The sequence below is a fragment of the Salmo trutta genome, chromosome 15 (genome assembly GCF_901001165.1).
Source record: "Salmo trutta chromosome 15, fSalTru1.1, whole genome shotgun sequence".
NCBI classification, from domain to species: domain Eukaryota; kingdom Metazoa; phylum Chordata; class Actinopteri; order Salmoniformes; family Salmonidae; genus Salmo; species Salmo trutta.
The window spans coordinates 48,587,877-48,613,160 of record NC_042971.1 but is presented as its reverse complement, the minus strand read 5'-3'; the positions used below and the strand labels follow the sequence as shown (position 1 = coordinate 48,613,160).

General features: G+C 45.2%; 1 protein-coding gene and 1 non-coding gene across 3 annotated transcripts in view; one reads left to right on the top strand and one right to left on the bottom strand.

The window, feature by feature from the left end:
• Window positions 1–25,284, top strand: part of LOC115149218 (netrin receptor UNC5C) — a 102,015-nt gene that overhangs the window by 76,115 nt on the left and 616 nt on the right. For both annotated transcript variants that reach the window (XM_029691880.1, XM_029691879.1), the window contains 7 exons: window positions 26–385; window positions 7,701–7,788; window positions 7,913–8,090; window positions 19,140–19,373; window positions 21,566–21,715; window positions 21,795–21,959; window positions 24,787–24,965. In XM_029691880.1, coding sequence (XP_029547740.1) covers window positions 26–385; window positions 7,701–7,788; window positions 7,913–8,090; window positions 19,140–19,373; window positions 21,566–21,715; window positions 21,795–21,959; window positions 24,787–24,965 — 1,354 coding nt within the window. The remainder of the gene's footprint in view (window positions 1–25; window positions 386–7,700; window positions 7,789–7,912; window positions 8,091–19,139; window positions 19,374–21,565; window positions 21,716–21,794; window positions 21,960–24,786; window positions 24,966–25,284) is intronic.
• trnaa-ugc (transfer RNA alanine (anticodon UGC)) lies at window positions 10,390–10,464 on the bottom strand. The gene has a single exon. It is a non-coding gene; the product is annotated as a tRNA-Ala (tRNA).

Sequence of the window (25,284 nt, the reverse complement as noted above, 5' to 3'; positions counted from 1 at the left end):
TTGTCCTCTCCTCTCCTGTCCCCAGCTGACCTCCTGACAACACCCCCTGACCTGACCTCTGCAGCGGCCATGTACCGCGGTCCGGTCTATGCCCTCCATGACGTCGCAGACAAGATTCCCATGACCAACTCCCCCCTCTTGGACCCCCTGCCCAACCTGAAGATCAAGGTGTACAACTCCTCTGGTCTGGTAACCCCTTCAGAGGACCTGTCTGAATTCTCCTCCAAGCTGTCCCCTAAGCTGCCCCACTGCCTGCTGGATGGGGACACCATGGGGAGGAGGACCCAGACCCAGACCCTGCTCCGTACCGGCACCAGGGACCCCTCCTGTACCGCTCTGGGCTCCTTCAACTCCATGGGTGGACACCTCATTGTCCCCAACTCAGGTATGGGTCTTTATAGTACAGTCTCAAAGTAATTGGTCTATATTATAAAAAAAAAATTACCACCTTTTTCTCCCCAATTTTGATCTTGTCTCATCGCTGCAACTTCCCAACGGGCCCAGGAGGCCAAGGTCGAGTTATTTGTCCTCCGCAACATGACCCGCCAAACCACGCTTCTTAACACCCGCCCTCTTAATCTGGAAACCAGCCTCACCAATCTGTCAGAGGAAACACTGTTCAGCTTGCGACAGAGGTCAGCCTGCAGGTGCCCGGCACGCCACAAGGAGTCGCTAGATCGCGATGAGCCAAGTAAAGCCCCCCTGGCCAAACCCTCCCCTAACCCGGACAACACTGGGCCAATTGTGCACCGCCTTATGGGACTCCCGATCACGGCCGGTTGTGATACAGCCCGGGACTGACCATCCATAATATCACAACTATAGTTTTAAGCATGTTTTGAGGCTATACAGTGTTTGTTTACATTTACATGATTTAGAAACATTGGAGTTAGACAAGCTTATATTTTGGGTTTTGATGGGGTACAACAGTTGAACCAATCTCTTGGGTCCTTTATAAGTAATGTTCTTCAACAATCAATGGGTATATACAGTATCATCGATTTATAAGTCCAAAAATATGGTATTTAGTATTTTATTAGGATCCCGATTAGTTGTTGCAAAAGAAGCAGCTACTCTTCCTGGGGTCCACACAAAACATGAAACATAATACAGAATGACATAATACAGATCATTAGACAAGAACAGCTCAAGGACAGAACTACATACATTTTTAAAAAGGCACAGGTAGTCTACATATCAATGCATACACACAAACTATCTAGGTCAAATAGAGGAGAGTCGTTGTTCCATGAGGTGTTGCTTTATCTGTTTTTTGAAACCAGGTTTTCTGTTTATTTGAGCAATATGAGATGGCAGGAAGTTCCATGCAATAAGGGCTTTATATAATACTGTACGCTTTCTTGAATTTGTTCTGGATTTGGGGACTGTGAAAAGACCCCTGGTGGCATGTCTGGTGGGGTAAGTGTGTGTGTCAGAGCTGTGTAAGTTGACTATGCAAACAATTTTGGATTTTCAACACATTAATATTTCTTATAAAAAGAAGAAGTGATGCAGTCAGTCTCTCCTCAACTCTTAACCAAGAGAGACTGGCATGCATAGTATTTATATCAGCCCTCTGATTACAATGAAGAGCAAAACGTGCCGTCCTATTCTGGGCCAACTGCAACTTAACTAGGTATTTCCTTGCAGCACTGGACCAAACAACTGGACAATAGTCAAAATTAGACAAAACTACAGCCTGCAGAACTTGCTTTTTGGAGTGTTTTACGGACAGACCTCTCCCCACCTTTACAACCATTGAATCTATATGTTTTGACCATGACAGTTTACAATCTAAGGTAACACCAAGTAATTTAGTCTCCTCAACTTGTTCAACAGCCACACCATTCATTACCAGATTCAACTGAGGTCTAGAACTTAAGGAATGATTTGTCCCAAATACAATGCTCTTAGTTTAAGAGATGTTCAGGACCAGTTTATTACTGCCCACCCATTCCAAAACAAACTTAACTCTTTGTTAAAGGTATCAGTGACTTCGTTAGCTGTGGTTGCTGATGCGTATATGGTTGAATCATCAGCATACATGGACACACATGCTTTGTTTATTGCCAGTGGCAGGTCATTGGTAAGAGCTGCCCTGCGGTACACCACACTTTACATGTTTGACATTAGAGAAGCTTCCATTAAAGAAAACCCTTTGAGTTCTATTAGATAGATAGCTCTGAATCCATGATATGGCAGAGGTTGAAAAGCCATAACACATAAGTTATGGCCAATAAAATCAAAGACTGCACAGAAATCTAACAGTACCACTCCCACTATCTTCTTATTATCAATTTCTTTCAACCAATCATCAGTCAGTTGTGTCAGTGCAGTACATGTTGAGTGCCCTTCTCTACAAGCATGCTGAAAGTCTGTTGTTCATTTGTTTACAGAGAAATAGCATTTTATTTGGTCAAACACAATTTTTTGCTAAGAGCTGTCAGCAAGCTTATACAGTATGTCTGCTGTTAGAACCGGTAAAGGCCACTACCACTCTTGGGTATTTTTTTATTTATTTAAACTTTATTTAGCTAGACAAGTCAGTTAAGAACAAATTCTTATTTACAATGACGGCCTTTCCCAGCCAAACCCTGATGACGCGCTGGGACTCCCAATCCCGGCCGGATGGATTCAAACCATGGACTGTAGTGACACCTCTTGCACTGAGATGCAATGCCTTAGACCGCTGCGCCACTCGGGTAGCATAATTACTTTGGCCTCCCTCCAGGCCTGAGGACAAAGACTTTTCTCTAGGCTCAGATTAAAGATATGACAGATAGAAGTGGCTATAGAGTCAGCTACCATCCTCAGTAGCTTTCCATCTAAGTTGTCAATGTCAGGAGGTTTGTCATTATTGATCAATAACAATACTTTTTCCACCTCTCCCACACTAGCTTGACAAAATTCAAACTTGCAATTATTTTCTTTCATAATAGTTTTTTTTTGCATGAAAAACTGTTCGTTGTTGGCATTTCCAGCCTAAGTTTGCCCACTTTCCCAATGAAGTAATCATTAAAATATTTGGCAACATCAAATGGTTTTGTGATGAATAAGCCATCTGATATGGTGAAAGATGGAGTTGAATTTGTCTTTCTGTCCATAATTTCATTTAAAGTACTCCAAAGTTTTTATATCATTGATCTTGGCTTCATAATACAGTTTCTTATTCTTTTTGTTGAGTTTAGTCACATAATTTCTCAATTTTCAGTAAGTCAGCCAGTCAGATATGCAGCCAGACTTATTAGCCACTCCTTTTGCCCCGTCTCTTTCAACCATACAGTTTTAACATCCCTCATCAATCCATGGATCCTTAACAGTTTTAACAATCAGTTTTTTAACAGGTGCATGTTTATCAATAATTGAAAGAAGCAATTTCATAAATTCAAGTGCAGCGTCTGGTGCTCCTCATTAATTACATCAGACCAACAAATATTTTTAACACCATCCACATACTGCAAGAGTCACAGCTAAATCTTTTGTATGATCTCTTATACACTATTTTAGCCCCAGCTGTTGGAACTTTGGCTTTCCTGGATATATCCACTATATTGTGAACAGCTTTAGAACAAAGTTCTATAGTATTAGTAAAAATGTGATTGATACATGTGGATGATCTTGTTCCTGTAGTGTTTGTAAACACCCTGGTTGGTTGATTAATAACCTGAACCAGATTACAGACACTGGTTAGTCAGAAACTTCCTCTTGAGAGGACCGCTTGATGAAAACCAGTCAATATTCAGGTCCCCAAGAAAGTAGACCTCTCTGTTTACATCACATACACTATCAAGCATTTCACACATATTATTTTGATACTGACTATTATCACTTGGTGGCCTATAGCAACACTCCAAAAGAAAAGGCTTTAGATGTGCCAAGTGAACCTCCAACCACAACACTTCAATAACACTTGACATGAGATCTTCTCTAAGCATTACAGGGATATGGCTCAGCAACACCTCCCCCATAAGCATTTATGTCTCTTCTATAGATATTATATCCTTGTATTGCTACTGCTGTATCATCAAATGAATTATCTAAGTGAGTCTCAGAAATGGCTAATATATTAATGTTATCTGATGTTAACATGTTAATGATTTCATGAACCTTCAGGCTACATATATTAATATGGGCTATTTTCAGGCCTTTCTTGCGTAGCTTATCAGAGATAGACATAATACTGAAAAGAGCAAACAAAGCAAGAGAGAAAAATATACATTCAGCAGTCCATTAATCAATTGGTGTGTGTGTGTGTGCTGCGGGGTTGAAACTACGAACCCATAGGCTTGGCTCTCTCATCCCTTCCAGGCTTCTGGGAGGGAGGGTGGACAATGAGCCTGTCAAAGCGGATGTAAGTAATGTCCCCACACCTTCTGGCAGCTTTCATGGCTGGGATCAGTTCTTTCCTCTTCTGGCTCACAGGTTCAGGATAGTCCTCGTTGAGGAAGATATACATTCCTCTCAAGTTCTTTGCTCTTTCCAGAACAGCTACCTTTTCCTTGAACCTCAGGAACTTGACCACTATCGGCCTGGGCCTGTCAACTGGGCCGGTGGTGGGTTTCCCAGTCCTGTCGGCGCACTACACCTCAATCTTCCTGTGGTCTATCTTCAATTTCTCAGAGATCATTTCCCTCACTTTGTCCTCAGACTCCATCCAGGTCTCATGTGGAGGTTCTGCAATTCCGTCCACAACCATGTTGTTCCACCTTGATTGGATGTAGCTATTATGGATTCTAGCTTTAATACAGCACAGGCCAGGGTCTGTTTAGCCAGAAGGAAACTGTTGAGACAGAATATCCCTAAGCGGGTAGTCATTTGAAGTCAAGCAGTGGAATTAATTGAAGTCAAACTAATTAGTCCTATTAAAAATGAACTTTAAACTGAATAAGTATTCCGGTAAGGCTGTAAAGGTATTTATAAAAAAACCATCAGGTTCAGGGGCCTTAGCCATAAGCAATTAACAGACCGCTCTAGCCTCTAGATGATGTTTGGAGCTTTGGTGCTTTCATACACTGACATTGGTTTTAGGTGCTTTATCAGTTCTCCCTCTTGTATAGTTCTATGGAGCAGCTGACAAGGTCCCCTCGTGGTGAGTGTGTTAGAAGGCTGTTTCCTCAAAGTGACTTAGCACGGTGTGTGTAATAACAGGATTAGGAGCCTATGTGGAGTCAGGACTGACATGGTGATCATTCTCACCCCCCTCCCTTACTTCCATCCCCCTTCCCAGGCTATGCTCCAATGGGGGGAGCGCTAGTTTTCCATTCATTCATTATGATCAGGAGATGATGCTGTGAACCTGACACGTCTTTCCCTCTAATTCACCAGGGATCACCCTTATCCTCTACACATGGCCTGTAATAGGGGCTAATGCCATACTGAAGCATGACTCCCTGGAGAGAGGGAGGGAGAGAGGGGGGGAGAGAAGGAGAGAGAGAGAGTCAGAGAGAGAGGGAGGGAGAGAGGGGGAGAGAGAAGGAGAGAGAGAGGGAGAGGGGAGAGAGAAGGAGAGAGAGAGAGGGAGAGAGGGGAAGAGAGAAGGAGAGAGAGAGGGAGAGAGGGGGAGAGAGGAGTGAGAGAGAGGGAGAGAGGGGGGAGAGAGAAGGAGAGAGAGAGATTTGACTTTGAAAGAGTTCTTAAAGCTCTCCACGGTCAATCAGAGCATGCGTTCCACACACTGTGTGACCGGGCTGTACGAGTAGCTGGGTGCCTGTCTGCTCAGAGCACAGAGCATGCGTTCCACACACTGTGTGACCGGGCTGTACGAGTAGCTGGGTGCCTGTCTGCTCAGAGCACAGAGCATGCGTTCCACACACTGTGTGACTGGGCTGTACGAGTAGCTGGGTGCCTGTCTGCTCAGAGCACAGAGCATGTGTTCCACACACTGTGTGACAGGGCTGTACGAGTAGCTGGGTGCCTGTCTGCTCAGAGCACAGAGCATGTGTTCCACACACTGTGTGACTGGGCTGTACGAGTAGCTGGGTGCCTGTCTGCTCAGAGCACAGAGCATGTGTTCCACACACTGTGTGACCGGCTGTACGAGTAGCTGGGTGCCTGTCTGCTCAGAGCACAGAGCATGTGTTCCACACACTGTGTGACTGGGCTGTACGAGTAGCTGGGTGCCTGTCTGCTCAGAGCACAGAGCATGTGTTCCACACACTGTGTGACTGGGCTGTACGAGTAGCTGGGTGCCTGTCTGCTCAGAGCACAGAGCATGTGTTCCACACACTGTGTGACTGGGCTGTACGAGTAGCTGGGTGCCTGTCTGCTCAGAGCACAGAGCATGCGTTCCACACACTGTGTGACCGGGCTGTACGAGTAGCTGGGTGCCTGTCTGCTCAGAGCACAGAGCATGTGTTCCACACACTGTGTGACCGGGCTGTACGAGTAGCTGGGTGTGGTTGGTACACTTCTGTTCTGTTCTGTTTAAGCTGTAGTACTGCCTACATTATCTGTGCGGTTCTCATTTAGCACATGCGGTCTGTTCGTGATGCAGTACAGATGCATGTTGACAGCTGGGAAAAGCAGACAGAAACAGGACAACAACTTCTAGGGTTTCTGGAGTTTTTCTATGGAAAACTTGTCTCTGGCTGATATTAGCAACCTCATCGAGTAACACTGGGAGAACGTGAGAGATATATTGCAAATCTCAAAAGTAAGTTTTGGCAATATGTACATTGTTATGTCATGCCAATAAAACAACTTTAATTTAATTGAGAGAGTGAGAGAGAGTGAGAGAGAGTGAGAGAGAGTGAGAGAGAGAGAGAGAGAGAGAGAGAGAGAGAGAGAGAGAGAGAGAACACACATTAGTCATATAATATTTTGGGGTTCCTGGGTAATGAAATATTGAGTTTCTCTCTCTCTCTCTCTCTCTCTCTCTCTCTCTCTCTCTCTCTCTCTCTCTCTCTCTCAATTCAATTCAATTTCAATTTAAGGGTTTATGACATGGGAAACATATGTTAACATTGCCAAAGCAAGTGAAGTAGATAATAGATAAAAGTGAAAAAAATTAAATAATTACAGTAATTTACACTCATAGAAGTTGAAAAAAGAGAGAAAGCAGTAAATCATTTTGGGTGTAATGTATTTTTCGTTATGTGTCGACCCCAGTAAGGCAAATGGGGATCCTACCAAATCAAATCAAATCAGACACAGATGGAGAACATTTAAATCCCATACGTTCATATCTACCATATAATGTTAGGGGGGATTGTGAGGCAGTATTTAAACTACAGTAAGAGACAGAGGGAAGGGGCAGTGAGTGACATGGGTGTGGTTGTTTTGGATGTCTTTCCACTGTCTGTCTGTCCGTCTGTCTCTCTACTGTCTCTCTCTCGGTCTGACTGGCAGGCTGTCTGTCTGCATGGGCCTGGGTAGGGGATAAACACTAAACACAGAATGACAGAGTGAGCACGACAGGGAGGGCTGGAGGTCAGTGCAGGGCTGGACAGACAGTGTGTGTGACTGGACTGTGTCTGACAGTGTGTGTGTGTGTTACTAGTGTGTGACTATAAAGTGTGTGTGACCACAGTGTGTGTGTGACCATAGTGTGTGTGTGACCACAGTGTGTGTGACTACAGAGAGTGTGACCACAGTGCGTGAGGCTAAAGTGTGTGTGACCAGAGTTTGTGACTAAAGTGTTTGTGACCACAGTGTGTGTGTGTGACTAGAGTGTGTGTGATCGCGGTGTCTTGTCTCCACAGGGGTGAGTCTCCTAGTTCCGGCGGGGGCCGTCCCACAGGGTAGAGTGTATGAGATGTACGTGACCGTTCACAGGAAGGACAGCATGAGGTAACTATAATCTATTTTTTCCCTTCTGGCTCTGCTGTTTACACCGGTCAGCACACACATCTCCTACAGACACTACCCACACTGTCCCAACACGTCTAACCTGGGTGTCTGTGTGTTCCCCCAGACCCCCAGTCGATGACTGCCAGACAGTGCTGAGTTCAGTGGTGAGCTGTGGCCCCCCAGGGGCCCTCCTGACTCGCCCAGTCATCATCACCATGCACCATTGTGCTGAGGCCGATAGTGATTCACCCGAGGATTGGCTGATCCAGCTCAAGAGCCAATCACAGCAGGCCCAGTGGGAGGTGAGTGGCATGTTGCTGTGCCTGCCAATGTGTGTGGAGATTGAAGATGGTACTGGAAAAGGTGATGCAAAGGAAAAAGACAGAAAAACGACAGGACAAAGTTGGAGGGAAAGAACTAATGCAGAATTATAATGGATAAATGACATGAGGTAGGATGACCGTGGGGGTTAACAGAGTAGAGCAGAACTGGGTAATTATTTTCCATGGAGGGCCACATTAGAATATATTTTTGCTATCGCGGGCCAGAATCATATTACAGGATTATACATCATGTATATGACTGTGCTGACAGATATATCTATTGTAAATCACGTCCAGATATGCTACTTATTTAACTTTTTTAACATGCACAGAAATAAACCACATCCATGTTCTCCTTTTGGTAGGTATTTTCATTATTAAACATGTAATGAACTACACGGAGGGAAAAGTACACTGTGCATTCAGCACCACGGACAGAACTCTTGTTAACGGGTATGCACAAAAACACAAGAAAGAGAGAGAGCTCAACATTACATTTAAACTACTCAATCAGTGTGAGGAGTGAAGTCTCTAATGGGTATTGACTAGAGCAGTGAAGTTAGGTATGGTTTCTGACGTTGCTATGTGCAGGATTGCTGAGAGGTGAGAGTCAGTAAGAGATGATCTGTGCCTTGACTTGTTATATTTCATCACTGAAAATGTCTGTTCACATACATATGTTGACCCAAACAGTACAAACATCTTCTGAGCATGACTCCTAATCTTTGGAAAGTTTTGTTAATCGAGAGATGCATAGAACCTCGTCAGTGACATTGTTTTAAATAGTTCTCCAATCACTGCATCAGATTGAAGATAGATAAGCTCAAGTTGCAGGTCAGTGGGAGCGTTATGCATATTGAAGGTGAAAGGAGAAGAAACCAACAGCATGTCTTTTTCCAACACTTTGAAATCCTCAAAACGAGGAGAAAACTCACAGTTCAAAGCACGCAGCAGCGATGTATACTTCTCCCGCTGGTCATCTGATAGGGAACAGACTAGTAGTGTCGGAAGGTGGGTGAGATTGTTGGCTTCTACTTGACGGGTCAGGAGGAGTAATTTTCCCTTGAAGGCTTTGACAAGGCTGTACAGCTGATGTGAAAAAGGTTGTTCCCTTGTAGTTTGGAATTCAGTTCATTCATGACGTCCACGGTGAAGGCAAAATCAGCCAATCATTCTTTATCTTGCAGTTAAGGGAAATCCACATAAACTCAGTAAAAAAAGAAATGTCCTCTCACTGTCAACTGCGTTTATTTTCAGCAAACTTAACGTGTAAATATTTGTATGAACATAACAAGATTCAACAACAGACATAAACTGAACAAGTTCCACAGACATGTGACTAACAGAAATGGAATAATGTGTTCCTGAACAAAGGGGGGGTCAAAATCAAAAGTAACAGTCAGTATCTGGTGTGTCCACCAGCTGCATTAAGTACTGCAGTGCATCTTCTCCTCATGGACTGCACCAGATTTGCCAGTTCTTGCTGTGAGATGTTACCCCACTCTTCCACCAAGGCACCTGCAAGTTCCCGGACATTTCTGGGGGGAATGGCCCTAGCCCTCACCCTCCGATCCAACAGGTCCCAGACGTACTCAATGGGATTGAGATCCGGGCTCTTTGCTGGCGATGGCAGAACACTGACATTCCTGTCTTGCAGGAAATCCCGCACAGAACGAGCAGTATGGCTGGTGGCATTGTCATGCTGGAGGGTCATGTCAGGATGAGCCTGCAGGAAGGGTACCACATGAGGGAGGAGGATGTCTTCCCTGTAACGTACAGCGTTGAGATTTCCTGCAATGACAAGAAGCTCAGTCCGATGACGCTGTGACACACCGCCCCAGACCATGACGGACCCTCCACCTCGATCCTGCACCAGAGTACAGCCCTCGGTGTAATGCTCATTCCTTCGACGATAAACGCAAATCCGACCATCCCCCCTGGTGAGACAAAACCGCGACTCGTCAGTGAAGAGCACTTTTTGCCAGTCCTGTCTGGTCCAGCGACGGTGGGTTTGTGCCCATAGGCAACATTGTTGCCAGTGATGTCTGGTGAGGACCTGCCTTACAACAGGCCTACAAGCCCTCAGTCCAGCCTCTCTCAGCCTATTGCAGACAGTCTGAACACTGATGCAGGGATTGTGCGTTCCTGGTGTAACTCGGGCAGTTGTTGTTGCCATCCTGTACATTTTAGTCATTTAGCAGACACTCTTATCCAGAGCAACTTACAGTAGTGAATGCATACATTTCAATTCATTTCATAAATTTTTTTTCCCCATACTGGCCCCCCGTGGGAATCGAACCCACAACCCTGGCGTTGCAAACACCATGCTCTACCAACTGAGCCACAGGGAGGCCAGGTGTGATGTTCGGATGTACCGATCCTGTGCAGGTGTTGTTACACGTGGTCTGCCACTGCGAGGACGATGTCCATCCTGTCTCCCTGTAGCGCTGTCTTAGGCGTCTCACAGTACGGACATTGCAATTTATTGCCCTGGCCACATCTGCAGTCCTCATGCCTCCCTGCAGCATGCCTAAGGCAAGTTCACGCTGATGAGCAGGGACCCTGGGCATCTTTCTTTTGGTGTTTTTCAGTCAGTAGAAAGGCCTCTTAAGTGTCCTAAGTGTTCATAACTGTGACCTTAATTGTCCACAGGTGCATGTTCATTAATTGTTTATGGTTCATTGAACAAGCATGGGAAACAGTGTTTAAACCCTTTACAATGAAGATCTGTGAAGTTATTTGGATTTTTACCAATTATCTTTGAAAGACAGGATCCTGAAAAAGGGGCGTTTCTTTTGTTGCTGAGTTTATTTTCCTTTCATTTGCAAAATCTCAGCAATCTCTGACTTCAGGTCCCACACCCTTTTAAGCACCTTCCCCAAACTCAGCCATCTCGCGTTTGTGTGGTAGTGGAGATCTACATGACCCGACTCTGTCTCTTCCAACAGTAAGACAAACTGCCTGTGGTATTAAAGATTTTGCTCTTATGAAGTTTACCACTTTAGTGACTGTATCCACATGGCTCATTTTCAGAACACATTTGCAGAGCACCTCCTGATGAATAATGCAATGCAGGAAAATAATTTTATGATCTGGGTTCAGCTCAGTCACTTGATCTTGTATCCTTTTCAAAAGGCCAAACTTTTTTCCTGTCAAGTTTGGGCACCCATCAGTGGTCACACAGATAACTTTTCAAAACTCAGTCCCAGCTTTGCCACACACTTATTAACCTCCTCCAATAAATATTTCCCTATGGTTTTGCTCTTCATTGACTTCACTGAAGCACGCTCCTCTGTATTTTCATTTATGTCTTGTAAGAATATCAACAACTACGCCGTGTCACGTGCGTCACTGCTCTCATCCAGGGCCACGGAGAAATAGGTGAACTAATTGACCTAGTTTTTCAACTGTTGTTCCATATTCTCTGTGATGTCCTCAACACGCCGTGTCACTGTTCCTCTTGACAGGGAAACATTTTCAAACAGCTCTTTCTTGTCAAGGGCAAAGTATTCCTGCAGAGTCAATTAAACATTCTTTAATTAATTCACCCTCAGCGAATGGCTTGCTATATTTAGCAATTTTGTGGGACAGTACATAGCTAGCTCTCGCAATTCCATCGTTTGCTGAATGCAGTTTTGTGAAAAGTCCTTGTTGCTTTTGCAACTGAGAAAGCAACTCTTTCGATGCACTTGCCCTCTGCTCAGAAGACATATTCCTATATTTCTCTGCATGATTCGTCTGGAAGTGTCAGGACAAGTTGTAGTCTTTCACAACAGCGATGCTCTCTTTGCACACAAAGCACAAAGCTTTCCCTGATACCTTAATAAAGAAATATTTCAATGTCCACTCTTGCTGGAACACCCTACATTCATTATCTACTTTCTTTTTCTTTGAAATCTTTGAAAAACAAATTTTTGCGCAATTTCTAGCTAGCTACTATTTGTATCTATGACGTGTGTGTCTGCCTGTCAGTCACTGTCTGTCCTCATGCAGTTGTTATTTATGTGTGTCTTCAAAATAAATGTCCCACAAGCAGTGGGAGTTAAATCATTACACGAAGGCGAGTATTCATTGGGCTTTTAATATTCAAAACATTACTATCGCAAATTCTTTATGTGATCTGAGCATGATTCCGCAGGCCGTACTGAATCAGGTTGCGGGTCGGATACGTCCTCCAGGCTGGCCTTTGCCCAGGCCTGGAGCGGAGAATGGGATGAGCTACTGCATCTCTGATAGCAGGGAGAGTAAAGCAGCCTGCATACATACAGCCTGCCTGCCTGGATTAGTGTGGTTCAGTCTGCACACAGCACAGGCTGAATTAGAGACAGAGGATTGTGTAAGAACTGTTATAGGGAATAGCATGCTGGCATTTCCCCACCGGGCTCTCTGTCTTTTCCGCTTCTGTGTGTGTGCCTGTGTGTGACAGTTCTCTGCCCATAGGCCCCATCATTAAGAGCAGTGATGATGATAAGTTGTGCTGCCCCCGGTGTCTCTGTGAGCATAGCCCCATGCCCAGCCTCACACACAAAGCAGACCTTTGTTTTTATCTTTCACACACACACACACACACACACACACACACACACACACACACACACACACACACACACACACACACACACACACACACACACTCACACACACACACACACACACACACACACACACACACACACACACACACACACACACACACACACACACACACACAAACAGGCACACATACAAATGTAATGGTTTAATTAGCAGTAGCAGAAGGCAGATGCAGCCTATGCAAACGCCTCTGCACTAGAAACACCTCCTTAGAGCTGGTAAGCATTGTCCCTCCTCCACCACCACCACCACCACCACCTGTGTATTCAGACCGTTTGACCTTTTCCAAAAAGCCTTATTCTAAACTGGATTACATTAAATGTTTTCCTCATCAATCTACACACAATACCCCATAATGACAAAGTGAAAAAAAGGTTTTTAGAAATGTTAGCAAATTTATGAAAAATAAAAAACAGAAATAACTTATTTACATAAGTATTCAGATCCTTTGCTATGAGACTCGAAATTGAGCTCAGATGCATCCTGTTTCCATTGATCATCCTTGAGATGTTTCTACAACTTGATTGGAGTCCACCTGTGGTAAATTCAATTGATTGGACATGATTTGGAAAGGCACACCTGTCTATATAAGGTCCCACAGTTGACAGTGCATGTCAGAGCAAAAACCAAGCCATGAGTTCGAAGGAATTGTCCGTAGACCTCCGAGACAGGATTGTGTCGAGGCACAGATCTGGGGAAGGGTACCAAAACATTTCTGCAGCATTGAAGTTCCCCAAGAACACAGTGGCCTCCATTATTCTTAAATGGAAGAAGTTTGGAACCACCAAGACTCTTCCTAGAGCTGGCTGCCCGGCAAACTGAGCAATCAAGGGAGAAGGGCTTTGGTCAGGGAGGTGACCAAGAACCCGTTGGTCACTCTGACAGAGCTCCAGAGTTCCTCTGTGGACATAGGAGAACCTTCCAGAAGGACAACCATCTCTGCAGCACTCTACCAATCAGGCCTTTATGGTGGAGTGGCCAGATCGAAGCCAATCTTCAGTAAAAGGCACATGACAGTCCAGTTGGAGTTTGCCAAAAGGCACCTAAAGGACTCACGGACCATGAGAATAAGATTCTCAGGTCTGATGAAACCAAAATGGAACTCTTTGGCCTGAATGCCAAGCGTCACGTCTGGAGGAACCCTGGCACCATCCCTACGGTGAAGCATGATGTTGGCAGCATCATGCTGTGGGGATGTTTTTCAGTGTCAGGGACTGGGATAGAATGGGGAAAGATGAACAGAGCAAAGTACAGAGAGATCCTTGATGAAAACCTGCTCCAAAGCACTCAGGACCTCAGACTGGGATGAAGGTTCACCTTCCAACAGGACAACGACCCTAAGCACACAGCCAAGACAATGCGGAGTGGCTTTGGGACAAGTCTCTGAATGTTCTTGAGCGGTCCAGGCAGAGCCCGGACTTGAACCCGATCTAACATCTCTGGAGAGACCTGAAAATAGCTGTGAAGTGACGCTTCACATCCAACCTGACAGAGCTTGAGAGGATCTGCAGAGAAGAATGGGAGAAACTCCCCAAATACAAGTGTGCCAAGCATGTAGCGTCATACCCAAGAAGACTCGAGGCTGTAATCGCTGCCAAAGGTGCTTCAACAAATTACTGAGTAAAGGGTTTGAATACTTATGTAAACGTGAGTAAATATTTCATTTTTTTTTATTTTATGAATACGCAACAAAAAAATTGCTTTGTCATTATGAGGTATTGTGTGTAGATTGTTAAGGATAAAAAACAATGTAATCCATTTTAGAATAAGCCTGTAACATAACAAAATGTGGAAAAAGTCAAGGGGTCTGAATACTTTCCGAATGCACTGTACATGTAATATCTCTGATACACACACAAACTCACACTTTCTCAGTTTAATAGTACACTCCTACACACTCATTCTTTCCCTTGCAGTTGAGTCATGCTGCAGATGAAAGGTGGCTTCTTTTTCCTTAGCTTGGGGTGCTGAATTCTACTCTAATGTGTGAAATATAATACAATTGTCAGAAGTTGTTAAGCTAAATAAATAACCTATCAATTATTCTTTATAATTAGTCTGGAAATCATCTGGTTGTTCCTTTTACTGTCAGATAGACTAGTCACTGGCGTTCTGTAGTATTGACATGTGAAGGGATGTATTTGAGTGTCGATGTAAAACACAGAAATGGTTCCATTCCAGAGCTAGCTGTCAGAGCAGAGCATCTGGCCTGGTCATCACTGGCCTGTCAACTCACGCGCTGATACTCCTATCCTCTCATACACAGCCCTGGCCTGGCTCTATAATCCTTCAGCTGCTTAGCAACAGCCTCTAGCCTCTCATCCCATCAGAGCTGATACAGCCCTGCTCTACCACTCAAGGTCTGTGGGTTTCTGTCAGAGTTTCACTAAGATATAGTCCTACAGAAAGCAGTGGGGTGAAGACTAGTTAAGGGTTAGGTATAAGGGTGTTGGATGAAGAACGCTAGTTTCCTAGCTTCCTGTATTATTTCCTAGATTCCTACATCCCATCATACACGTCTATAGAAAGCAGTGGGGTTTATTTTAATTGAAGGTTGTAGAACACATAGAACACTATTGATAGGATAAACTAGATTCCTGTATTATTTCTTAGATTCTTAGAATTCTAGATTCAGACTTTTGAAAGCGGTGGGTTTTAGGGTTCAGGGTTGTGTGTTGGAAAGATAAACTAGATCCCTGTATATTTTGACCACCTGACCCCTCTGCAGTCAGTGTGGGAGAGAGAGACTGTGAGTGACTCTGAGATAGATGTGGTTTGATGTGGTACTGAGAGTCTGTTTTGAGTCTTTTTTAGCCATTCGTTCTACTGCATCAAAAACAGAAGTACGGCCTGTCCTGAGAGAATCTTTATTAGATGTGCCTTGGACTCTCTTTGTCAGCTCTGTTGACAAAGATACTTATAAACCTTCAGAGTTGCAAGAAAAACAAAAACATCTGTAATATACAGTCTTATTGTGGGCTACATACTGTACGGTATATGACTTTGACGGATTGGCTCCGGGCAGCCAATAAAACAAGATTGTGGAGTGAAAGCATTTAAACAGAAAAATAAGTATTGACTATATCTCAGCCTGTCAGCTATGTGGATGGTAATATCCTGAGGTGACGGCTAGTTGCTTTATATGAGCTTCTCTTCCCACTGAGCTGAGGCCAACGACACACATAGGACTGGTGATATATTGTATTTTCTATGACAGAAAATGGTATCTATCCCTTCTAATTCTCCCCATAGAGAGGCAGACAGACAGACAGGCCAACAGGCAGACAGGCAGACAGGCAGACAGGCAGACAGGCAGACAGGCAGACAGGCAGACAGACAGACAGGCAGACAGACAGACAGACAGACAGACAGACAGACAGACAGTCAGGCAGGCAGACAGACAGGCCAACAGGCAGACAGACAGACAGGCCAACAGGCAGACAGGCAGACAGACAGACAGACAGACAGACAGACAGACAGACAGACAGTCAGGCAGGCAGACAGACAGGCAGACAGACAGACAGGCCAACAGGCAGACAGACAGACAGGCAGACAGGCAGACAGACAGACAGGCCAACAGGCAGACAGACAGACAGACAGGCAGACAGGCAGACAGGCAGACAGACAGACAGGCCAACAGGCAGACAGACAGACAGACAGACAGACAGACAGACAGACAGACAGACAGACAGACAGTCAGGCAGTCATAGTGAGAGAGATTCAGCATCTGGGTAAATGCACTATATATACAAAAGTATGTGAACAACCCTTCAAATTAGTGGATTCGGCTATTTCAGCCTCACCCGTTGCTGACGTGTATAAAATCGGGTACACAGCCATGCAATCTTCATAGACAAACATTGGCAGTAGAATGGCCTTATTGAAGAGCTCAGTGACTTTCAACATGGCACCGTCATAAGATGCCACCTTTCCAACAAGTCAGTTCGTCAAATTTCTGCCCTGGTAGAGCTGCCACGGTCAACTGTAAGTGCTGTTATTGTGAAATGGAAACGTCTAGGAGCAACAACGTCAGCACAATAACTGTTTGTCGGGAGCTTCATGAAATGGGTTTCTATGGTCGACCAGCCGCACCAAAGCCTAAGATCATCATGCACAATGCCAAGCGTCAGCTGGAGAGATGTAAAGCTCACCTCAATTGGACTCTGGATCAGTGGAAATGCGTTCTCTGGAGTGATGCATCACACTTCACCATCTGGCAGTCCGACAGACGAATCTGGGTTTAGCGGATGCCAGGAGAACACTACCTGCCCCAATGCATAGTGCCAACTGTAAAGTTTGGTGGAGGAGGAATAATGGTCAGGGGCTGTTTTTCATGGTTCGGGCTATGCCCCTTAGTTCCAGTGAAGGGAAATCTTAATACTACAGCATACACTGACATTCTAGATGATTCTGTGCTTCCAACATTATGGCAACAGTTTGGGAAAGGCCCTTTCCTGTTTCAGCATGCCAAGGCCCCTGTGCACAAAGTGAGGTCCATACAGAATGGTTTGTCGAGATCGATGTGGAAGAACTTGAGTGGCCTGCATAGAGCCCTGACCTCAACCCCATCGAACACCTTTGGGATGAATTGTAACGCCAACTGCGAGCCAGGCCTAATCGTCCAACATCAGTGCCCAACCTCACAAATGCTCTTGTAGCTGAATGGAAGCAAGTCCCCACTGTTCCAACATCTAGTGGAAAGTCTTCCCTGAAGAGTGGAGGCAGTTATAGCAGCAAAGGGGGGACCAAATACATATTAATGCCCATGATTTTGGAATGAGATGTTCGAAGAGCCATGTAGTGTAATATATTACCATCATCCAGTGTGAATAATCATATCTCATTGGATATGTCCAGCACAGAGAGCTGTTAGAGAAAAGTGTGTGTATGTGTTTGTGTGTTTGTGTGTATGTGTGTGTGTGTATGTGTGTGTGTGTGTGTCGGTGTGTGTGAAACACAGCAGGAGACTTGTGGGTGGGTGGATAGGTGGGTGCTTGCGCGTGCATGGGAGCATGGGTGCAAGTGTATGTTTGTGTTTGTATGTGTGTGTGTGTTTGTATGTGTGTTTGTATGTGTGTGTTTGTGCGTGTGTTTGTATGTGTGTGTATGTGTGTGTTTGCGTGTGTGTGTGTGTTTGTATGTGTGTGTGTGTTTGTATGTGTGTTTGTATGTGTGTGTATGTGTGTGTTTGCGTGTGTGTGTGTGTTTGTATGTGTGTTTGTGCGTGTGTTTGTATGTGTGTGTATGTGTGTGTTTGCGTGTGTGTGTGTGGATGAAGATAGCAGAGCGTTATGAGTAACAGGTGGTCTCTCTGCCTCAGTAAGTCTCTCCTCATTGAGTCTTTCTGCACACGTCACTGTCACCACATCATGATTGATGATGGAATATGTGTGTTTCTGGAGTGTAGAACGTTGGCCGTGATGAATTGAGTGAGGAATTGAGTAAATAAATCACTTCCCTGTGCCTGTGTGTGTGTGTTTACGTGTGTGTGTGCCAAATCAAAATCAAATCAACATGTATTGGTCCCGTACACAGGTTTTCAGGTGTTGTAGCAGATGCAGCTAAATGCTGATGTTACTAGCTCCAACAGGGCAGTAGAATGTCTATCAAATACAATGCAAATACACAAATAATCAACATCTAAACTAGGAATCAAGAAACGACGCAACAAGTCAAATGAACAATCCAGAGTAGAGTCCAGAATATAAATATGTGGTGTGTATAAACAGCATATCATTTGGAAAAGAATACGGGATGTACAGTAGTAGGTCTATTAGGATCGACTGCGTGGAGAATAAACAACAGTATATACTGTAAACACTATAAGTGGCTGTGTGTGTGTGTGTGTGTGTGTGTGTGTGTGTGTGTGTGTGTGTGTGTGTGTGTGTGTGTGTGTGTGTGTGTGTGTGTGTGTGTGTGTGTGTGTGTGTGTGTGTGTGTGTGTGTGTGTGTGAGGCCCAGTGTGGAACACTCATACCGAACCCCAGGACCAGAGCCTAATGACCAGCTATAATACTGTGTTAAGCAGCCTGGCTCAATAGAAAATACTGTCACACACACACACACACACACACACACACACACACACACACACACACACACACTATGAAATACTGTCATTCCTCTTCTGTCTATCTGTCTCATAATGGGCTGAATGGATGCCAGGGTGGTGTGCTGCTCATAGGAGCGTCAGGATAAAGATCCCAGCAGGAGACTCAGTTAGACCCAGACACCAGTAATGAAACAGGAATATGCTGTGACATGATCCATCGAGCCCTGTCACTAGGAGAGGGACATTATGCTATTACCTCATACATGTTGGTCTATTGTTACAGACTTTCTGTTTGCACACGTATGTAGGCAGGCACTTATTTACGGATACACACACACACAAACACACACCCTCTCTCACCCCCCCCCTCTCTCTCTCTCTAGGAGGTGGTGGTGGTAGGAGAGGAGAACTTCACCACTCCCTGTTACATCCAGATGGATGAGGAGGCATGTCACATCCTAACAGAGACCCTAGGGACATACTGCCTGGTGGGCCAGTCCTGCAGCGCGGCCACCACCAAGAGACTCAAACTGGCCATCTTCGGCCCCGTCACCTGCCCTGCCCTTGAGTACCACATTAGAGTTTACTGCCTGGATGACACACAGGACTCATTCAAAGTAAGTGTGTGTGTGTGTGTGTGTGTGTGTGTGTGTGTGTGTGTGTGTGTGTGTGTGTGTGTGTGTGTGTGTGTGTGTGTGTGTGTGTGTGTGTGTGTGTGTGTGTGTGTGTGTGTGTGTGTGTGTACGGGTAGCCAGCAGATGCAGTGTGGGAGGCAGGCAGGCAGGCAGGTAAGCAGTGGGGGCTGTGTTTGTGTGCAGTAACAAGGGAAGATGAGCACATGCATTTGAATATAATCTCCAAGGCCAAGCTGCTCCTAGAGAAATGGTGCCGTGCCCTTGCAAATATGAGCCATATTTGATATTTATTCTATCTCCTCCTCCCCCATTGTCCTCCCCCATCACCCCATCCTCCCTCCTCCTCCCCCATTGTCCTCCCCCATCACCTCCATCCACCTTCAGTGAAGAAATACAAGGTCTCATTACTACTTTAAGGAGGAGAATAGGACCCGGTTATTATGTTTGGGAATGAGTAATGAGATTAAGAATGATCATGTTGAATGTAGATGTGAATGTCACATTTTGTGTATGTTTATAGATGGGTTATTGCATGTTTGGTAGGTACATAATGCCTGCTGAAATTATGTTCAAAGCCTGATTTGAAAAGCAAACACATTTTATAGGAAGTTCCAACACAGAATTCCAATAAATGAGTATTTGCTGATTGTGTGATTCATTCCACAGTCATATCTAAACTTGTCTGTCGCTGTGTGTCTGTCTCTGTGTGTCTGTCTCTGTGTGTCTGTCTCTGTGTGTCTGTCTCTGTGTGTCTGTCTCTGTGTGTTTGTCTCTGTCATTGTGTGTCTGTCTTTGTGTGTCTGTCGATGTGTGTCTGTCTCTGTGTGTCTGTCTCTGTGTGTCTGTCGATGTGTGTCTGTCTCTGTCTCTGTGTGTCTGTCTCTGTCTCTGTGTGTCTGTCTCTGTCTCTGTGTGTCTGTCTCTGTCTCTGTGTGTCTGTCGATGTGTGTCTGTCCCTGTGTGTCTGTCTCTGTGTGTCTGTCGATGTGTGTCTGTCTCTGTCGATGTGTGTCTGTCTCTGTCTCTGTGTGTCTGTCTCTGTCTCTGTGTGTCTGTCGATGTGTGTCTGTCTCTGTCTCTGTGTGTCTGTCTCTGTCTCGGTGTGTCTGTCTCTGTGTGTCTGTCTCTGTGTGTCTGTCGATGTGTGTCTGCCGCGGTGTGTCTGCCGCGGTGTGTCTGCCGCTGTGTGTCTGTCGCTGTGTGTCTGTCTCGGTTTGTCTGTCGCTGCGTGTCTGTCGCTGTGTGTCTGTCTCGGTTTGTCTGCTGCGGTGTGTCTGTCTCGGTTTGTCTGTCGCTGTGTGTCTGTCTCGGTTTGTCTGTCGCTGCGTGTCTGTCGCTGTGTGTCTGTCTCGGTTTGTCTGCCGCGGTGTGTCTGTCTCGGTGTGTCTGTCGCTGTGTGTCTGTCGCTGTGTGTCTGTCTCTGTGTGTCTCTATCGCTGTTTCTGTCTCCGTGTCTGTCGCTATGTGTCTGTTGCTGTGTGTCTGTCGCTGTGTGTCTGTCTCTGTGTGTCTGTCACTGTGTGTCTGTCCCTGTGTGTCTGTCTCTGTGTGTCTGTCTCTGTGTGTCTGTTTCTGTGTGTCTGTCTCTGTGTGTCTGTCTCTGTGTCTCTGTCGCTGTGTGTCTGTCGCTGTGTGTCTGTCGCTGTGTCTCTGTCGCTGTGTGTCTGTCGCTGTGTGTCTGTCGCTGTGTGTCTGTCTCTGTGTGTCTGTCTCTGTGTGTCTGTCTCTGTGTGTCTGTCTCTGTGTGTCTGTCGCTGTGTGTCTGTTTCTGTGTGTCTGTCTCTGTGTGTCTGTCGCTGTGTGTCTGTCTCGGTTTGTCTGCCGCGGTGTGTCTGTCTCGGTGTGTCTGTCGATGTGTGTCTGTCGCTGTGTGTCTGTCTCGGTTTGTCTGTCGCTGTGTGTCTGTCTCGGTTTGTCTGTCGCTGCGTGTCTGTCTCTGTGTGTCTGTCTCTGTGTGTCTGTCTCTGTGTGTCTGTCTCTGTGTGTCTGTCCCTGTGTGTCTGTCTCTGTGTGTCTGTTGCTGTGTGTCTGTTTCTGTGTGTCTGTCTCTGTGTGTCTGTCTCTGTGTGTCTGTCTCTGTGTGTCTGTCGCTGTGTGTCTGTCGCTGTGTGTCTGTCGCTGTGTGTCTGTCTCTGTGTGTCTGTCGCTGTGTGTCTGTCCCTGTGTGTCTGTAGGAGGTTCTGCAGATGGAGAAACAGATGGGAGGGAAACTCCTGGACGAACCAAAGACACTCAACTTCAAGGACAGCACCCACAACCTGCGACTGTCCATCCACGATGTCCCACACACACTGTGGAAAAGCAAGCTACTAGCCAAGTACCAGGTACACACACACACAGAATGTAAAGACACACACAAACACCTTTGGTGCCAGTATAACCCCCACCCCCTTCTCTCCCCAGGAGTTGTCATTCCAGCAGGTGTGGTCTGGGTCCCAGAGGAACCTCCACTGTACTTTCACCCTGGAGAGGTTCTGTCCCAGCACCGTAGACCTGGCCTGTAAGCTGTGTGTTCGACAGGTGGAGGGGGAGGGACAGATCTTCCAGCTCGACACCACCCTCTCAGAGGTATGGAAATAGTACTGTATCCAGATACAGTGGTATCCAGATACAGTGGTATCCAGATACAGTGGTATCCAGATACAGTACATACATATAGTGAACTAATGAAGTATATCAGACCTGGGTTACAAAGTGGGATTCAAATTGATTTAATTGACATTTTTTGTCAGCGATCTACACAAAATGCTCTGTAATGTTAAAGTGGAAGAAAAATTCTAACATTTGTAAAAAAAAAAATATGACAAATAAAACACGAGTATATCTGGATTAGATTTGTATTCAACCCCCTGAGTCAAAACATGTTAGACTTGTTAGACGTGTTAGACTGAGTCAAAACATGTTAAACATGTTAGACATTTGGCAGCGATTACAGCTGTGAGTCTTTCTGGGTAAGTCTCTAAGAGCTTTGTACACCTGGATTGTACAATATTTGAACATTTTTCTTTAAAACATTCTTCAAACTATGTCAAGTTGGTTGTTGATCATTGCTAGACAGCCATTTTCAAGTCTTGCCATAGATTTTCAAGACGATTTAAGTCAAAACTGTAACTAGGCCACTCAGGAACATTCAATGTCATCTTGGTAAGCAACTCCAGTGTATATTTGGCTTTGTGTTTATGCTGAAAGGTGAAATTGTCTCCCAGTGTCTGTTGGAAAGCAGACTGAACTAGGTTTTCTTCCAAGGATTTTGCCTGTGCTTAGCTGTATACCTTTTCTTTTTATCTAAAAAAAACTCCCTGGTCCTTGCCGTTGACAAGCATACCCATAACATGATGCAACCACCACCATGCTTCAAAATATGAAGAGTGGTATTCAGTGAGGTGTTGGATTTGCCCCAAACATAACACTTTGTATTCAGGACATGAAGTTAATTTCTATGCCACGTTCTTTGCAGAATTACTTATTAAGTGCCTTATTGCAAACAGGATACATATTTTGGAATATTTTTATTCTGTACAGGCTTCCTTCTTTTTACTCTGTCATTTAGGTTAGTATTGTGGAGTAACTACAATGTTGTTGATCCATCCTCAGTTTTCTCCTATCACAGCCATAAACTCTAACTGTTTTAAAGTCACCATTGGCCTCATGGTGAAATCCCTGAGCAATTTCCTTTCTCTCCAGGAACTGAGTTAGGAAGGATGCCTGTATCTTTGTAGTTACTGGGTGTATTGATACACCATCCAAAGTGTAATGAATAACTATACAATGCTTAATAACTTTACAATGCTTACCCATCTACAGTACCAATAGCTGTCCTTCTTTGTGAGGCATTGGGAAACCTTCTTAGTCTTTGTGGTTGAATCTGTGTTTGAAATGTACTGCTTGACTGAGGGACCTTACAGGTAATTGTATGTGTGGGATACAGAGATGAGGTAATCATTCAGAAATCATGTTCAACACTATTATTGCTCACAGAGTGAGTCCATGCAACTCATTGTGTGACTTGTTAAGCAATTTTGTTTATCCTGAACTTATTTAGGCTTGCCATAACCAAGGGGTTGAATACTTATTGACTCAAGACACTTCAGCTTTTAATTTTTTATTAATTTGTAATATTCTAAAAGCATAATTGCACTTTGACATTATGGGGTATTGTGTGTAGGCCGGTGACACAAAACCTCAATTTAATTCATTTAAATTCAAGCTGTAACACAACGAAATATGGAAAAAGTCAAGGGATGTGAATACTTCCCGAAGGCACTGTATTTGCTGAATCATGCATGTGTAACTGATGTGAAATGGCTAGTTAGTTAGCGGTGGTGCGCGCTAATAGTGTTTCAATCAGTGACGTCACTCGCTCTGAGGCTTTTGTGGCGCGATGGGTAACGATGCTTCGTGGGGTGTCAGTTGTTGATGTGTGCAAGGGTCCCTGGTTCGAGCCCAGATTGGGGCGAAGAGGGGGACGGAACCTACACTGTTACACAAGGGTCCCTGGTTCGAGCCCGGGTTGGGGCGAAGAGGGGGACGGAACCTACACTGTTACACAAGGGTCCCTGGTTCGAGCCCCCTTTTGGGGCGAAGAGAGGGACGGAACCTACACTGTTACACAAGGGTCCCTGGTTCGAGCCCGGGTTGGGGCGAAGAGGGGGACGGAACCTACACTGTTACACAAGGGTCCCTGGTTCGAGCCCGGGTTGGGGCGAAGAGGGGGACGGAACCTACACTGTTACACATGCTCAGACAAATCAGACTAACTTGATTTAGTCTAACTGACTTACTGCTAACTTGAGTTGAGGCTGCTGTTATATCGTATATTCCTGTCTTTTCCCATGTCTTTGTCCCTCCTGGTTGTCAGGGGTTGAGTGAGAGTTTAGTCTCATGTCAGTGAACTATTTTACTCAGACAGTGAGCCTTGAGCCTGCTGCACTCGCTGCCCTTTCTGTGAGAGCTCGTCTTTTATGACTTATTGTATTTTTCATAGCTCCACACAGAGCACAGCTCTAAGGGAGTAATCACTCCAATCGCACTCTGACAACCTCCTCACAAGGAGAATGGTTGAGTAAGAGATAATTGAAACAGAGATTGTACAGGGCACAGTGGATAGAGTGCTTTGCTCTAGCCCTGGTCTTACTGTAACTCCTGTTCTCTCTGAGCGTGTCTAGACCTTACTATCTGACTAGAGGCTAGGCGTAGCTCCCGTTCTCTCTGAGCGTGTCTAGACCTTACTACTATCTGTCTGGAAAAATGTTATGAATACATGCGCTAATTGGAATGAGTACTTGTAACACTAGCTCCTACAATCTTCTCCCAACTAATAATTTCAGTCAATTCAATTAGTTGTATCCTGTACTGACATCAGTCTCTCTCCTCCATCTCCATTTTCCATCTCCAGGACACCCAGAGTATCGACACGTCTCTGTTGGACCCGGCTAGTAACATCACAACCCTGGTGGGGCCCAATGCCTTCCGCATCCCCCTCTCCATCAGACAGAAGCTCTGTGGCAGCCTTGACGCTCCACAGACCAGAGGCAACGACTGGAGGATGCTGGCACACAAACTCAACCTGGACAGGTGAGGATGGGATGGGACCGTGTGTGTGTGTGTGTGTGTGTGTGTGTACTACTGTCTACTGTGCAGTGTTACTGAAGCTTGGGCATCTGTTTTCTTTTCTCCCCCTCCTCTCTGACAGTTGTGTACAGTATGTGTTTATCTCCCAGCAGGGGCTCCCTTATCACAGACAGCAGTAGGAGGGATGACATTACCCTCCATCGTTCCCCCTTCCTCACCTCTTATCCCCTTTCTCACCCACACCCTTACTCCACCTCTCCCTACCTTTCAGAGAGCTCAGAGCAGGATGAAAGTAGTTATGACCATTTAATGTTTGACTGTC